This window comes from Sebastes fasciatus, chromosome 16, assembly GCF_043250625.1.
Source record: "Sebastes fasciatus isolate fSebFas1 chromosome 16, fSebFas1.pri, whole genome shotgun sequence".
In the NCBI taxonomy this organism is placed as follows: Eukaryota; Metazoa; Chordata; class Actinopteri; order Perciformes; family Sebastidae; genus Sebastes; species Sebastes fasciatus.
In genome coordinates, this window is record NC_133810.1 from 17939176 (window position 1) to 17956547 (window position 17372).

At 43.4% G+C, this 17372-nt stretch overlaps 1 protein-coding gene and 2 long non-coding RNA genes across 3 annotated transcripts; 1 reads left to right on the forward strand and 2 right to left on the reverse strand.

Moving 5' to 3' along the window:
* Positions 1-28: 28 nt before the first annotated feature.
* Positions 29-823, reverse strand: LOC141753173 (uncharacterized). Its single transcript, XR_012590406.1, has 3 exons — positions 720-823; positions 590-665; positions 29-288 (listed from the first exon to the last, which is right to left on the reverse strand). It is a non-coding gene; the product is annotated as an uncharacterized LOC141753173 (long non-coding RNA).
* On the forward strand, positions 591-1944 carry LOC141753172 (uncharacterized). The gene is made up of 3 exons (XR_012590405.1): positions 591-673; positions 728-1231; positions 1340-1944. It is a non-coding gene; the product is annotated as an uncharacterized LOC141753172 (long non-coding RNA).
* Positions 1945-5604: 3660 nt separating this feature from the next.
* On the reverse strand, positions 5605-17073 carry heatr6 (HEAT repeat containing 6). Its single transcript, XM_074610911.1, has 20 exons — positions 16699-17073; positions 15136-15243; positions 14863-15003; positions 14655-14770; positions 13773-13887; positions 13578-13676; positions 13306-13470; positions 12416-12663; positions 11437-11611; positions 11146-11352; positions 10640-10739; positions 10144-10538; positions 9938-10060; positions 9661-9747; positions 8987-9121; positions 8781-8903; positions 8566-8690; positions 8169-8265; positions 7723-7927; positions 5605-6615 (listed from the first exon to the last, which is right to left on the reverse strand). The coding sequence occupies exons 1-20, from the start codon at positions 16984-16986 to the stop codon at positions 6041-6043; spliced, it is 3627 nt and encodes a 1208-aa protein (XP_074467012.1). The 5' UTR covers positions 16987-17073; the 3' UTR covers positions 5605-6040.
* Positions 17074-17372: the final 299 nt, after the last annotated feature.

Sequence of the window (17372 nt, forward strand, 5' to 3'; positions counted from 1 at the left end):
AATGATATATGTCCACACATACTAATCATGGGTCAAAACAGCGCTAAATTTGGCTGAATTATAATAGGCAGAAGTGGTCAAATGAAGAGCCGTATGGGAGCCGAAAGAGCCGGCTCTTCTTGGTGAGCTGAACCAAATGATCTGGCTCACTAAAAAGAGCCATAATTCCCATCACTAGTCTGTCCTCATCCAGGCATCACTAGTCAACATCCGGTTCATCCACCAGCAGCTTCTCCCCTCCGCTCTGAATCCTGGCGCCCCCTGCTGGCTGCTGGCTGCGGGTAACACCTACAATATTGAGTGGGTGAAAAATGACATGCCAGTAATGTCTTGTATTTTCCAAATAAACAGTGTTAGTGGAGCGGATAGTGGGGAAATTATGCAAATAGTGATACAAGCACCAAATTTGGCATGATGATTCCAGAGGGGTCACTGAGCAAATGTGAATGAGTATTTAGATTAGATCCTGATGGCAAAAGTTGGCACCTTAGCAGCCTCTGCCATCAGTGTGTGAATGCTGACATGTAGTGTAAAGCGCTTTGAGTGTCAGACGACTAGAAAAGGGCTATATAAATGCAAGTCCATTTACCGTTTAGTGTCTGCTTCCTCATGAGAGCATGGGGTCACAGCATCCAGGGACTTCCTATTGTTGCTGATGGCTTTGTCTCCCTGTGTGTCACAATGACCGTGCACAATATTGTGCACGGTCATTGTGACACACAGGCAGGAAAATTAAACAGCTGGGTCTTGATGCTTGATTCCCTGGCCGCCATATTGCAGTTAAAAATGATTAAAACTATCAAAATTAGATCCAGCATGCTAGAAAACATAATTTGATACCAAGATCACTCAAATCGTCCAACTGGATGAATTTCTATGAGAGAAACCATTATCAGCAGGTCAATTTGGTGGCCATTGTGAGAGAAAATACCATGTCCCTTTGTATTAGCATTTGTGTACTCAGATTTATCTGAATGTTTTGGGAAAGCAGAGACTGTCCTAGTTTAGATACATTTCTTATCATATTCGCATCTGCACTCTTCCAAAACTTTCTTATCACCAGTAACTCTTTTAATGAATCTTCCACTCAGAAGCAGGGCGGAAGGTGGGGGTCACAAAGGGGAGGGAAGGCTAAATCAAGATTATAAAGAATGATGTAGTGAGGGAGCTCTCTGTCTTAGTACACTGACTTGTCTGCTGTATCGACCCAAATACATTTGCGTAATAAATTGTAATTGCTTCTCAATTGAATGACCAGAGACTGTTTATTAAATCATTTCTCCAACTTTCTGGGGGCTTGTCCGGGATCCTAAATACCCCTGTTTCTCCTCACCAACAGAGACTCATCTGATACCGTGCACGGGGGAGTCTGGGACTCCTGACTGAAAGACCTCTGCCCCGGTGAAGTAAATTCGACGGTTTGGAATATTGAGAGGCCAGTGAGAGTTGGTGGAGACACAGGGTGACAGGATCTCGACTCAATACGGTTATAGGAGAAGAATCCAAAATATTTCCTCCTAGACAACTGAATCAGGTTGGTCAATTTCAGTTCTGAAACAATACTCTGAAGTCCTGGGGGCTTATAATAACTGTTCTGGGGACAGTTTAACTTAACCAGGGGTTAAGTAAAATAGATCTGCGTGAAGTCCTGGGGGCTTGTGATAACTGTTCTGGGGACAGGGTAATTTTAACCAGGGGTTAAAAGTAAAACAGATCTTGTGAAGTCCTGGGGGCTTATAATAACTGTTCTGGGAATAGTTTAATTTTAACCAGGGGTTAAAATGGGAAAGAGTGGAAGCAAGATCCCCGCAAAGGGACCTGCTTCTCAGATGGAAAATGTTTATGGGCCCAGGGTCCTAAAACATTTAAAGCAATGGAAACAATGGGGATTTCCTGTTAATGGAAGTCTTAAGAAACAAGACTTAACTGATCTTAAAGAAAAAATTTAAGCTTATGGACCAGCAGCCGAAGCCTTGGACGTCCTCACCCAAGTCCACTACCCTCAGATTTCCCCTCCCAGGAAAACAACTTACCATTTTGCCACTGAACTGATCAACAGTCCTACTGTATTGAATCTGAAGGAAGCTATCCTCACTCCCGAAGTGGTGCACAAGTCAGTGCGCCTCCCTCCACCTGAACCTGTTCCCTCTAGCATGACCTGCCAGGTCATGCCCATGATTGAAGTGCCTAACCCAAATGTAGGGAAGATCAACCTGCTACCATGTATGTCTATAGGCCATGGACATTCAGGGACATTAAAGAAGTAATGGCCGGTGTAAAACATCCAAGAAACATTGGGGGACCCGAATTTGTCAGAGATGTGACATATTTGGTCCAACAGTACCGACCAAACGGCCCTGAGCTTCTTCGACTTCTCCAGTACAAACTGGGACTGGAAATGGGAGATGTCCAGGGTGACTGTAACCCCTTAACTGCCAAAGGGACACATCGTATGTTTGACTGGACTAATGGCAGTGAATACAGAGTGGCAGTGGAGGCCCTGTTGGGCCGTTTTTCAACACACTACACCCGGCGAATGGACTGGGCCGTCATTACAAACTGCACCCAAGGAAAAGACGAAACATGTGAGGTCATGCCATGACTGAAGTGCCTAACCCAAATGTAGGGGAAGGTCAACCTGCTACCATGTATGTCTATAGGCTTTGGACATTCAGGGACATTAAAGAAGTAATGGCCGGTATAAAACATCTAAGAGACATTGGGGGATCTGAATTTGTCAGAGATTTGACATCATTGGTCCAACAGTACCGACCAACCGGCCCCGAGCTTCTTCGACTTCTCCAGTACAAACTGGTCCAGGAAATGGGAGAGGTCCAGGGTAACTTTAACCCCTTAACTGCCGAAGGGACACATCGTATGTTTGACTGGACTAATGGCAGTGAATACAGAGTGGAAGCCGAGGCCCTGTTGGGCCGTGTTTCAACACACTACACCCGGCGAATGGACTGGGCCGCCATCACAGACTGCACCTAAGGAAAAGACGAAACATGTGAGCAATACCACCGCAGACTGTTCCCCATTTTTCAGCACAACTCAGGCATGAATTTGCCTGCAGGACAGGCCTTTGGTGGGGCCAGTGATACACCTTTTGAACAACAATATAAGCATGTGTACATCAAAGGACTGAGATCAAATGTGCACAGACTGCTGAAAACCATCTGCATCACATGGGACAACTGCAGGTTTTCTGTAGTAAAAGAACATATGGTGCACGCCGAAAGGACATTGAAAGACAGAGAAGAGGAGAGGGCCAGGAGGATGGACAAGGACAAAAAGAAGAACATCGGAAAACCCTTGATGTATCAGGGGGATGGTGGCAGAGGACGTGGCAGAGGCCGGGGAAGAGGAAGGGGAAGAGGCCGAGGTGGATATTACAACGACAGAGACATTTGCTATGTCTGTGGAAAGACAGGACATTGGGCAAGAAATTGCCCTGATCGAAAAGGCCGGAAAGACAGAGACCAGCAGGATCAAGCATGACTAGGGGAGGCCAGACATCCAAGGGAGGGTAATTGCACCACAGACACACACAAAACATTACATGACACTGAAATGGAGCCTGAAGTAAACTATGCGTTGTTAATGGCAGTAATGCATCCCAGCCAATTACCCACTGTTGAACTATCTATAGGACCCTTTAAAGTAAACATGGTTGTAGACTCTGGTGCCTCTAGGTCAGTAAAAAGTGTCCTCCAAACGACCGAAGGAGGGAAGCTACATTCCAGTGAACCAAGAGACTGGGTGCTGGTGAAAGACTTCCGGAGAAAATCCTAGAAAAAAAACCTTGTTTCCTGGGCCCATTCCAGGTTCTCCTGATGTCACCTACAGCAGTTCGGGTGGCCGAGAGAGAGACGTGGATACACGCCACACACTGCAAAAAGGCTCCATCCAACTGGCCTGGGGAAGAGGACACCACACAGTAAGCTGAGAACGAGAGTGGGAGAGCTAAGGACAAGGCTGAGACACAAACAACGACATTGTTGTGCAGAACCTGAGGAGAAGGCTGAGAGAATCACCGAGAGTGTCGTGACTAGCTTTGTATGATTAGCTCACAGCCAGCTCATGAGCGCCCAAAACTTTTAGATTAGGGGGCGTACGCAGGTACACTGCTCTCAATACTACACTACAATAGCAAGAAGACAGAAAGTGGCGTGCAGACGAGTCTCTGTGTCACCAACAAGGGATACATGCACATAAAATGGAGAGGGGACGACTATGGCACCCCTTTCAGACACACTGGTGTCTGTGGTCTGAGTGGCACCATGTTCTCCCTCCTCTTGCTCACTCTCCTTATAGTCCTCCCACTCTTATGGTTCTTGAGACCTCTACATCCAGACAAAAACGTGACTTGTCAAATGTAAATCATCACACATTCATATACACACATGAAACACACGCTTCGCTATATCTGTTGGGAGACTTTCCTCCACAAAAACAATGCATTACTGATCCTTAACCACTGTATCGCAATGACGTGTTAATTTAAACCCTTACAAGGTGTATTATCGCTGACGACCATGATACATGTGCTGTACAACCTATCTTAATGCAATTTCTCATTTATTTTTAATGTTTTCAGTTTCATTTCAGTTATTCATGATAAAAGGAGGGAATGTGAGAAAAAAATTAAAGCACAGACTATCCTAGTTTAGATACATTTCTTATCATCCTCGCACCTGCACTCTGCCAAAACATTCTAATTACAAGTAACTCTTTTTATGAATAGACAATGCTTTCACTCAGAAGCAGGGCGGAAGGTGTGGGGAAGGCTAAATCAAGATTATAAAGAATGATGTAGTGAGGGAGCTCTCTGTCTTTTACACTGACTTGTCTGCTGTATGCACCCAAATGCATTTGCTTAATAAATTGTAATTGCTTCTTAACTGAATGACCAGAGACTGTTTATTAAATAATTTCTCCAACAGGATCCATTGCTTCGAGACAAAAAACCTAACATATCGGGCCCTTATAATAATTTACCCACTAAAATGTTTAAAGAAATAACATGAAAATGTGACTAGAGCCCAAAGTGTTTACTTTGTTTAACAGCGAACACTCAAAGTACTAAGTGAATACAGTTAGACTTTATCATTATGTCTCTTTCACTTCATTGTCACCTTAAGTGACTTGCACTTAAAAGTCATATATTCAGTAACTGGTGGTGTGTAATTAGGGTTGCAACTAACAATTATTTTCATTGACAAATAATCTGTGGATTATTTTCTCAAATAATAAATTAGTTGTTTGGTCTATAAAATGTAAGAAAATGGTGAAAAATGTCCATCATTGTTTCCCAAAGCCCAAGATGACGTCCTCAAATGTTTTGTTTTGTCTACAACTCAAAGATATTCAGTTTACTGTCATAGCGGTGTAAAGAAACTAGAAAATATTTACATTTAAGAAGCTGTAATCAGAAAACTTTAATCAATAGAACTGTATTAAGAATATTTTTCATATATCAAAATATATTTTGATATGGTCGAATGACAAATAAAACAATCAAATTGATGTTCAATGGAATCCACCATGTTCCACTGTTATGCATTAAATCAGACAAAACTCTCCAAACATGAAAACAATAAATATTTTTTCTCATCTTTATTAAGTTGGACAACATAATTTTGTCAACAGGTTCATCACAATAGGATTCCCGACGAAAGTCGACAAAAAATAAATTTCCATAATTTCACTACAAGTCTTTGTATATCAGGTGTTAATTCATAAGAGTGCAAGTGCAATTAGATAAATATAAAGATCGAAAAGCCACTGTAAAATATCTTTAAATGTACATAATAAGAAAAAAAAAACATTCCTAAATGGCCTTGAGTTTTTCCAAACAGTCTTGTGGTTCCTTGACTATGACAAAGCTGGTTATATAATCTTTGCAATCACCAGTTAGTTTGTGGCTGTATGTTTCTCCTCCGACTGGCCTGCTCTGATCTGTCCAGCCTGAGAGAGCAGTCTTGGTGATCCTAGATAGTTTTCTTAAACCTGGCACTGAAGCTGGAAATGAGACTCTTTACAGCTCTTCACAGGTCTTTAGCAAATCCTCCAGGAAATCAACCACCACGTCTTTACCTCTCTCCTCCTCTCCCCGTCCCTCCCCTTCAGCCTCCAACTCCTTCAGTCGGTTCAACGTCTGCTGCAGACCTCCAATTCTCTGTTGAGGGGTAAAACTGTCCCCTCCCGCATCTTTCTCTCCCTCTGCCCCCTCTCCTGCTCCTTCCTCCGCTCTGAGATATTTGATCAAATGCTCTTTGATGCCTCTCCCCTCCTCCCCATCCAGCGATGCCCCGAGGGTGGGCATGTCCTGCGACTGGCTCACGCTGAGCAGGTGTAGGAGAGCTTGTGAGAGCGTGTGTCGCAGGCTGGCGCAGTAGCGATACTCTAAGAAGTTGTTTGTGTCTTCGCTGTTCTCGAGTGCTATGGCCAGAGAACGCCACACACGGCTGAACCGCTCCGAGTCCCCATAGCAGCTGCGTTTGGCGGGAACTGCCAGGGCAGCGGCAGACTTGATCCGCACTTTGAAGTTCTTACAGGAAGTAACAACATGGCAGAGGGAGGAGAACGCGTCACAAGACCACGAGGCTGAGTCTAAGAGGAAGAGAGAAACAGAAATCACATCATCAGATCAATCACTGTAGACAAACATGCTTATTTCCTGTCTTTCAAAGAGTTAGATGAGAAAATTAATACCATTCTAAAGTCTTTACACAACATATGACGCTAGCGCCAGCAGCCAGTTAGCTTAGCTTAGCATAAGGGCTGGAAACAGCTACCCTGGCTCTGTCCAAACGTGAACCTACCAGCACATCTAAAGCTCACTAATCAGGCTGTTCTTATACACCGTTTGTAGCTATACCTACAAAAAGTAAATGCATTGCAATTTGTATATATATTCCACAAAATCAATTGGTATGTAATCACGTAATTGCGAATGAGGACGTATAAAGAGCGATAAAAGCAGCTTAGGGAGGAGGTCGGGGTGGATTGGTGGGTCAAAAAACATTGGACTTTCACCCAGCAGACCGCTGTTCGTACACCGCGTGAAACCAGAAGTCAACGTTGATTTATTTGTCACGTAACTTCCGTACTTAAGTTATGCCACCTCCGGTGTGGCGTAACTTAACTACGATCTTTCTTAAACCTTACTAAGTCATTTTCTTGCCTAAACCTAACGAAATTGTATACTGCGAAGACGGAAGTTTATTTTGAAAAGACTGGAGCGGAAATTGATGCTGGACAGTCATAGGAAAACACGCGAAAAAGTAGGAATAACTTTTTTTGAAGATATCATACGTATCTCTCCAGTTTGGCGTTTAATCCGCACAAAAAACTAAATGTAAAAACAACAGTTTGTGGTTTTACGAGGGAGTTGCGTGCTGCTGGAACTATTTCTTGGCCGAGCGCAATGACTTATTGACTTAATGACATGTTGTCACTGTGAGGTTGCTAGGCAACTAGTAGAGATTCCAGGAAGTCATTGCTAGTTGTCTTCTGGCTTTAGCTTCATTATTATCATCATCTTCTCCAACTTTTGACAAGCAAGCAAGTAAATTAGCATTTTCTGTTGCCAAAATATGGAACTATTCCTTTAAATCCTGTTTGGAAGCATGGTCACAGAGCCAGGTTGATGACCCGAGTTGAACAATTCATACCAAGGTCAAACACAGGTGAACAAGCAAATGAATAAACACTTACCGAGCGGCAGGGCTGGGTTTCTGAATGCATTTCCCAAGGCGTAACATGCATTCCATCTGACCTTCATAGTGGCCTCTGATTGGACAGTTTTAACCAGAGCACAGACTGCGTCTTCCAGCGGGCGTTGGAACGCAGACCGGGTCAGCTGACTCTGACGCAGGAAATGAAGCAGATTCCCGAGTGCTCGCACAGCATTAGACTTCACCTGGGGGGTGGGGGGGGAATCAAGTTCAGTCATACTAATGAGGTTATACTGAGCAAGTTGGCATTAATTTACATGATTAGGTTGTTTCCTGTTTGACTGAACAGCATTCTTTGTGTCCCAAACATGGACCCCATTTTCAAACCACTTCATCATAACTATCTTCTTCATAGCAGAACAAAATATGGCAAGACTTGATAAATCTGAATGTTGCTCTTGTGTGTAAAAGAGTGAGTGCTCTCACCCGGTCTTTGTCGGCTGATGCTCGGGTGGCTGCCTGCAACATCTTGAGCAGCAGCATGTCTGATAACTCTTCTTGGAAGTCCACACCTACACTCTCCCTGATAGAGACAGGAGATAAACAGATCAAAACAATTCAATTGCTAAAGACAGACTATATGCACTGACTATACACTATATTATACTGATTTTATCCAAATCAGTTAGCTAAAAAATGTTTTTCTTATTCTTAAAGCCTATTCTTTGTTAATACATAACAAAAGTCTTATATTTCGTAAGTTCAATAAGTGATCCATGCTTAAACTTTTTTAAATATCAGATTTATTTACTTCAGTCATAAAGATGAATTCAGTGTGTTTTCTAAAGCATTCACTCAACACTTTGTGTCCACGTTTTCTTACATATTAACAATAAGTGTGTCTGTGAGGTTGCCTAGGGACCAGGCAGCTTTGGCGCGGACATTTGGAGATCGATCATCTAAGGCAGCGAGGATTGTGTTTGCTGTATCCGCCACGAACATCACATCCTGAAAAAAGAAATCACAACCTGTATAACAGATCCTTGTGGGTCAGACACATGTTGCAGGGTGCTCATAGTTGCTGGTCAGTGTACATACCTCTCTCAGACAGGGGAACATAATGTAGACTCCCAAAGCCCTGACGGCTGCGGTCTTCACCAGATAGCTTTCACTGTAGGTCAGCCCTAGCAGCACAGTGATGCACATCAGCTGGGTCTTGTCCTTAAAAACAACATCCCACGTCACACCTACAGCTCCGTGAAGCTCAGTATTAGCTGTGTAGAAACACTCAAAGGGGAACTCACAGGCAGCTGTGCGAAGGCCTGCGGCAGGATGGAGGCGAGCGTGTCGCAGGCGCTCGTCTGTAGTGTGGGATGTTGTTCGCTCTGCAGCGCTCCGTTCAGAGGACCACTCAAGACTTCTGACCAAAACAGCACCACCTATATCACACAATATATGTATGAAAAGAAAACACTATTTTACTATACATTACTATATCACAGTTAATTGAACTTAAAACTTTCTAGTCACAGTTGAAATATAGATATTAACCAACATTTTGAGGGATTTGGCTGTAAAAAGGGACATCAAATCAACGTTCTTCTCCTTTCTTTAGTTAATGTTTTCAGAAAACTGACACACTGACAGCTGTTGTTGCCTGTTGGGCTGCAGTTTGCCATGTTATGATTTGAGCATATTTTTTATGCTAAATGCAGTAACTGTGAGGGTTTCTGGACAATATTTGTCATTGTTTTGTGTTGTTAATTGATTTCCAACAATAAACATAAACATACATTTGCATAAAACAAGCATATTTGTCTTTCCCATGTTGATAAGAGTATGAAATGCGTGAAAAATCTCCCTTTAACGTACATTTTGAACAGATAAATAATGTTTGATTAATTTGTGATTAATCGCAGTCATGCGATTAATAGCGATTCAATATTTTAATCAATTGACAGCCCTAGTTTATACTTACTTGGCTTGTGGGGACCCTCAAACTCTCAGCCACGTTGTTCTCTGCTCTGTACTGCTGGATTATTCCTGTCCCCAACTCCTCTAGTAACTAAATAAAAGACAATGACGGATAGATATCAGAGCACAGATCTCATTCTGTCTCGATCTGTCATTTCATATCAATTTTCAAAATTCATATATACACGATCTGTATTGCTGGCACTTGAACATAGGTGCAGAGAAGAGAGAAAGTGTGGAAGTCATTTACAGACGGAGTAAAAGACACTAGGAGGTGTTACCTTTGTTCCGTGCAGTTGTATAGAGGGGTCTGTCTCCCCAAGGCACCGAGCGCTCACCTGCCCGATCTCACACAGACATGATTGGGCTAGAGAGAAGTAGCCACGCACCAGGTGGGACATGACCTGAAACATACAGGACACACTTCAGATTTTAGAAATGTCTGTCTGGGGCTTTTCTTTTGTCACTCTCACCCGTTATCTCTCACCTGTAGAGCTTCTAGTCGGACAGGGGAGGGCTCTAAAGCAGCACCTCCTCCTGTTCCCGCTCCCTCGCTGTCTGATTGGTCCTCTCTAGGCTGAGTCACTAGCGACACACACAGCTGCAACAGCCACGGTGGGGAGCTGTCCTTTTCCTCCGGTGTGCGAGGAACGTGAGGGGAGTGTGTGCGCGAGCTCCGCAGGAAGGGTTTGACTGGTGTGCGAGAGGGTGAGGACACTCCGTCTCTTTGTCTCCAGCTGAGAGCCGAGTCCTGCGGCGTGAGTGAGCCGGTGCTGCTGCTGCCCTCCGGCTGTCGGAGAAGGAGCTGGACCTCAGGGAGAGGAGCCTGAGTCGTCACCAGAGCCCCATAAAGGGTCAGGACTGACACACGAACATTCACGTCTAAAGACAGAGAGCAGGTGTATTAAAAGAAGCCTGTGTCACTGACCTGTTCTCTTAAATCCTTGTATGTGGCTATCTGAATGCACTGATGGAATACAGACCTCTGTGGCGCACATAGGTATGCATCTGCTTCCAGAGCGGACTGAGCAGACCAGGTCTGAGACGGTGGTAGGGAACGTTCGCCACCAGGTAGGCCAGACACTAACAGACAGGAAAGGTGGAGATGAGCTGTTAGAAGCAGTTCCATGTTGGTCCAATCACAGTGAAACCAGATATCTCTCCCCAACTACATGTGTGCACATTGTCAGAATATGACCCAGGGTGTACTTTACTTTTACACAAGCTGTACATGTAAGCTCAACATCTTTGGTTAAGCCCTTAAAACTCCAACGGCCTGCCGGCGGACATGGCCGCAATTCTGTCTTTCAGAGGTTGTTGCGGGCTGAGTTTTCAAGATAAAGCTGAAGATACTGGTATCATATGAAACTAAAAAGCCTAAGGAATCCATTGGTACCAACCATTTCATGCTGGCTTGACAGGAAGAATGCTAAACACGCTACGAAGTTCCGCTAAATTTTGGTGAGGAAAAACTGGCATGCTATCGTACCTTTATGACCTGTGTGAGCGTCTGAGGGGAGGTCTCGGCCAGCAGAGCCAGACTGAGAGTGCGGTGCAGTTCTCTGACGCCAGTGGCCAGTGAGAAGGAGAAAGGGGTGTAAGATGTACGAGGAGACGCCGTATCTTCAGCCACAGCCAGGAACTGACGTGAGCCATCCAGCATGGCCGACAACACCTGAAGCGCACACGCACGCACCTGTAATGGAGAGGAAAGATACGGATGCTACAGCCATACATGCCGAGGATAATTGTAACAAGAGTGAGGGTGTGTTGCACCTACCTTTGGCGAGGGGTCTTTCAGGATAATTGTGAGGAGATTGAGAGGTGGCGGCCCCCCAATAGGAGCGTCAGGGATGAAGGAGGACCAGTAACCGTACAGAGTCCTCTTCTCCACACCTTTCACAACCGTTACCAGACAGTGCAGTGCTCCCTGGCGCACACGACCGTGGTAGAGCCTTAAAAAGAAAAATACTGCAGGATGATTTCTCACTTGACGCATTAAAGCAACTTGTGATTTTTAGGTTGTAGCAGGCTCAGTTTTAAAGCTAGAGTGAAGATACTGACATCATATGAAACTAGAAAACCTAAATTCATGGGTACCAACCATGTCATACCAGCTTGTCCCGAAGGAGGCTAAATAAAGCTCCAAACTTACGCTATATTTTGGCGAGGAAAAACTGGCGTTGACATTTTCAAAGGGGTCCCTTGACCCCTGACCTCAAGATAAGTGAATGAAAATGTGTTCTATGGGTACCCACGAGTCTCCCCTTTACAGACATGCCCAGTTATTGATAATAACATGCAATTTTGGGCAAGTCATAGTCAAGTCAGCACACTGACACACTGACAGCTGTTGTTGCCATTAAGATTTGAGCATATTTATTATGCCAAATGCAGCACCTGTGAGAGTTTCGGGACAATATTTGTCATTGTTTTGTGACATACATTTGCATAAAGCAAGCAGATTTGCCCACTGCCATGTTGATTAGAGTATTAAATATGAAATATATCTCCCTTTAAGGTACATTTTGAACAGATAAAAAATATGTGATTCATTTGCAATTAACTATGGCCAATGATGCGATTAATTGCAATTAAATATTTCAATCGATTGACAGCCCTAAAAAACGAACCCTTCCTTCCACTTTATAAACATGTCAAACTTTTAGAAAGCATAAAGGTAATTTTGTTTCTCAAATATAACTTGTGAGTTGATAGTGGTGACATGGGTGGACATGGGCGTGGGTGTTTTTCTGTACCTCAATTTGCTCTGTGCACTGCCTTCTGGGTCGGAAAACTCTGAGTCAGAACTGGCTCTTTTCCAGGACGGGTAGAGAGAAGGGCCAGAGGGTTTAGATAAGGACTCTCCCTCGCTTCTGCCTCCCTCTCTGCCCCCTCCTTTCTGAAGTGCAGGCACTGCCTCTCGATCATCTTCCTCTCCATCATCCCCTCTGCTCTCTTCAGTGCTCGTCTTCTTCCCCTTTCCTCTGGGTTTCCTCTTTTTATTCTGAGGGGAGATATTAACAATATTTCAACCAACAATATGTGTTTCATCACTGATTTTGAAGTAGCCCTTACTAGAACTTATACAAACAAAAGTGAAGACTTGTCTACATGAAATTTCCATCTATGCAAACAGCATCTCTTGATGCACTGAGAGAGGCGTGGCAGGCCAATCTGAATTTACAATTTACAGGTGTTGAGTGGTGAAGATATATTTTCAAGAATACACTCCTATTCAATATGTGCAGGGCACGGCCTGATACAATTCAAGGTGGCACACATACTTCATCTGTCTAAAGTCAGAATCTCAAATATATATCCATCGGTTGATGGTTCATGTAAAATATGTAAAAATTCACCTGCAACACTAGCTCATGCATTCTGGTTTTGCCTCCCAGGTTACTCTAAACCGCCACACACACATACAAACACTCACACACACCTTGTCTATTATTGTTTTTTTAATTATTATTTTGTTTTATCGTTATCATTATTTTAATATGGGGATTATCGTATTATACTTTTTTCCTTGTTTCCTTAACAAAAAAAAAAGATGAAAAATATTTTCCTGTACTTTTACTGTGTTTGTTTTTTTGTTAAATGTGAAAACTAATAAACAAAGTGGGGGGGAAAAATGAAGTCTTACCCCTGAGGTTTTGCCTGGCACAGCGGCATCCTTTGGCGGCTCGGAAGGTTTTGGTGGTTCGGCGACTTTTGGTGCAGAGACACCCTCGTATTGAGGAAGAGGTGTTGGGTAAAGCACAGTCGGCCACTCGATACTCACACCTGGAGTTCCCTGGAACATGAGTCTCTTCAAAAACATCAAATTATTACTCAGTATAGACTGTCATATAGCGTTGTGTTCAGTAAAAAGGACCAAAAAATGATAAAGCAATAGATAAATCTGCAATTTGGTACCTTAAGTGCAGCCAGTACAGACCCAAGCTCCTCTCCACCATATTTCCACTTCCCACCTGAGAGACAACACTGAAGTCCCTTCAGTGCTGCCTGGATCTCCTGCACACAGGACACAAGGGCAGGCATGGGTCAACTGTGATTAAATGTAATATTCCCCCATTGAAATTTTCATTACAACAAACAAATTATCCGTACGGTGCAGTGGAAGAGCTCATCAGTGTCAGGAGGTTTGGGTGACTGCAGTGTTGTCAGGAAGACTCTGAAAGATACACTTCTGTATTGTTCATCCAAAAGTGGCTGACCGGGGATCCTGAAGAGAAAAAAATCCGACCACAGAAACAATTACAACCAAGAATTTACACCTGCAATTACTGATATTTTTTCTCCCACATTGGTGCAGCGGAAACAAGTTGTGCACGCCACATTGGAATTATCTTTTAAAGTTTATGTGGCAAACTTGTTTGCTCATTTACACATCCAGTAGTTACGGAACAACATTACTCTTTGTTAAAAAAACATATTTGCAACTTAAACATAGAATTACATTATGTAATCACAGAGAAGGATAAACAAACAAATAAACTAATAAATAAATAGATAAAAGAGGCGCGTGGCAGACAGGCAGCAAAACCCACGCTCAACGCAGGTAGGTAACAATATTCTTTTGGATTTGTGTTTCTGGTCTTGGACTTGATGAATGTATGTCAAATATTCACTCTCTTTTAGCTCTATCTTTGATCTCCATCATCTCTTAAGGGTAATATCTGGCTCTTTCACTGCTAAATGCTTCACTACGTTTACCGGCTAGTCTCAAACTGTGTCTGTCTGCAGTTTGATGCTGAGCAAACAGCTACCCATGAAAACAGCTGCCTGCTGCATCAAAAAAAAAAAGCTAAGAGAGCAGTGAGAGCAAAACAGCACGGTTGGGGACTGGACAGCGAGTATTTAGCTATAAAAACTACAATACTGATGCCAATTTGTGACCTAGAAGTATTCTACAAACTGGGCACACGGTACACACAGACAAAAATGCACAATATGGCTACTGGCTAAATGTATAAGCATGCTAGAGCCTACCTGAGACAGATGTTGGCCATACAGGTAAGAGCAACATGGCGTAACTCCATATTTGGCTGAGATGGAGAACTATACAGCAGGAGGACTCCCTCTTCACCCAGCAAGTCACTGAGGTGCTATGAATGAGAAGCATTATATTAAATATTCAGCAGTTAGCTATCATACACTGTCTACAATACACTTTCACAAAGCGGGTACAAATATCTACCTGGTGGCACTGTGGTCCATTCCTATATACTACTGTGGAGAGTGCCAGGAGAACATCTGAGTGCGTCCACGTACTGCACTCTTTCAGTGCACTGACGGTATAGTTCACCAATACATCCAATGTCCGCTCATCCATTATTACCTTACAAAACAGTGAGAAGATAAAGTAAGAAAATATGTATTTTTTCAGGCGATTACATACTGTTCATGGTCGGTACATGAGTAGATGTGCACAGTAGTATAAGATCTACTGTTACTAAAGGATAGTTTTTACCTTTAGCTGATTGAGTAGATGATGTATTAGCTGGCAGAGTTTGATGACTAAATGTTCTTGACTCAGCGGCACAAGACAGCTGACATGTTTCAGCAGACTGCACACCTCCTGAAATGGAAATTATGAGACTCAGCACGGCCAAAACATCTTTCACAGCAAAAAAAACAAATAATCCTGGATATCACATATGTTTATTTAGTTGATTAAGTAGACGCTTGATACAAACAGAAAAGGCAAACTTTTAAGTGCCAGAGCAGAACTCATTTTCACTTTGTTTTTGCTGGGGTGTTGTTAAATAGTTGGTAGGACACTACCACATGACTGCTAGGGTGTTGGATAGGTTGCTAACAAGGTGGCAGCTAGTTGCTAGAGCTGTATGATTTTGAAAAAATATCTAATTGCGATTATTGTGACTGATATTGCAATTGCGATATGATTTGCAATAGTAGAGGAATGATAATTATTAGATAATTCTCATTGAAAAACATATTTAAATGATTATGGTTTTAGCGAGGATCTGTACCAAACAAAGATGTTTTCATAAGTCTGTAGAATATGATGTGTAGGCTAGGACATCTCTGCAGCACGACAATATTTAATTTAAAATGCTATTTTGACACACATTTCATCTTTAACATATGTTATGATATGATTGATGATGATGTTGATTTCTTCCTCATCGTGCAATTTGAAAATCGCAGTAGGCCATATTGCGATTTCGATAAAATGTTGATTAATTGTGCAGCCCTACTAGTTTCTATGATGTAATAGGTGGTTGTTTCCAAGTGGTTGATATGATGTTCTCTGTGGTTGCTAGGGCGTTGGGTTGCTGCTAGGTGGTCGTATCTAGAGGGAAGCCCACAAACCGCGTAATTTGATCCGAGATCTGTAAAAACTCTCGCGAGACTCGCCGACCGACGACACATCCATCCATCATCTGCAACCGCTTATCCCGTTAGGAGTCACGTAGGGGCTGGAGCCAATCCCAGCTGACATCGGGCGAAGGCAGGGTACACCCTATCGCAGGTCTGACACATAGAGACAGACAACCATTCACACTCACAGTCATCAATTAACAGTCTTTGGACTGTGGGAGGAAGCCGGGGAACACAGAGAAAACCCACGCTAACACAGGGAGAATATGCAAACTCCACACAGAAGGGCCCCAAGACGGATTCGAACCTACGACCCTCTCTCTGTGAGGCGCCAGTGCTGACCACCGTGACCACCATGCAGCCCTCCAACACACATCCTAACCTTAACTATTCGAGGTCATTGCCTAACCGTAGCAATCTCGCGAGAGTTTCCCGGTTTGGGGGCTCCCTTGTAGCCACTCCGCTGCTAGGTGGTTGCTAGGGTGTATGACGTTGTTATGGTGATACTGGTCTGTTGCTAGGACTGCATGGTTGGCAGGATGCTTTCAGTAAAGACACAAAAAATGACTACCTGCATTTTGATCACACAGCCTGATTTAATAGGATTTCTTTAGTTTTTTGCTTTTTCAGTATCACAAGTTAAGTTGAACACAGTTGTCACTACAAGACCAGAGCGAGTGTGAGTTACCTCAGGTCGGATGTTGATGTCAGGCTCGAAGGCTTTGTTGTAGTTCTCTGACAGGAGCTGGTCTAGCAGCAGGTTGAGCTCCTCTCTCAGCTGGACTGAGTCAGCTCGTAGGGCTCGGAGCTTCGCGGCGCAGCGGGAAAACTGTTTCTCCACGTCCGACGGGGAGCCAAGCCGCCACCCGTCCGTCCCGAGAGGGGTGAACGGGGCGGCGTCCGCGGACAAAGCCACCGGAGGGAAAGCAGGGCCATCACTAACGGCCGCTGTTAACAACTCAGTTTGAGCCGCCATAGTTTTGAAGGCGGAAGTATTTCATTTGCTCGGTGGTTCCCACTCCTACTTTCAAGCTTGACATCCAAATGTGAGGCTCATTACTGCCCCCTACAGACAATGTAAACCAAACACACACCATCTCCCTCAGAAACAGCTGAAGAACTACCATCAACTACATTTAATGAAGCAATATCAGTATGTAAAAAATAACTAAATTTAAAGAAAAAAGTTCTGCATTCAACATTTTGTCTAAACAGGGTACAGAGATTTAAATGAAGTATCAACAGATTAAATCATTTTCACAACTGCCCCTTTGACATATTTATGAAATATTTGATTATTTTGTATACATTTTCTTATTGAGTTTTGTGTGATTGTATAAAGGCACATAGGACTGGGGATTG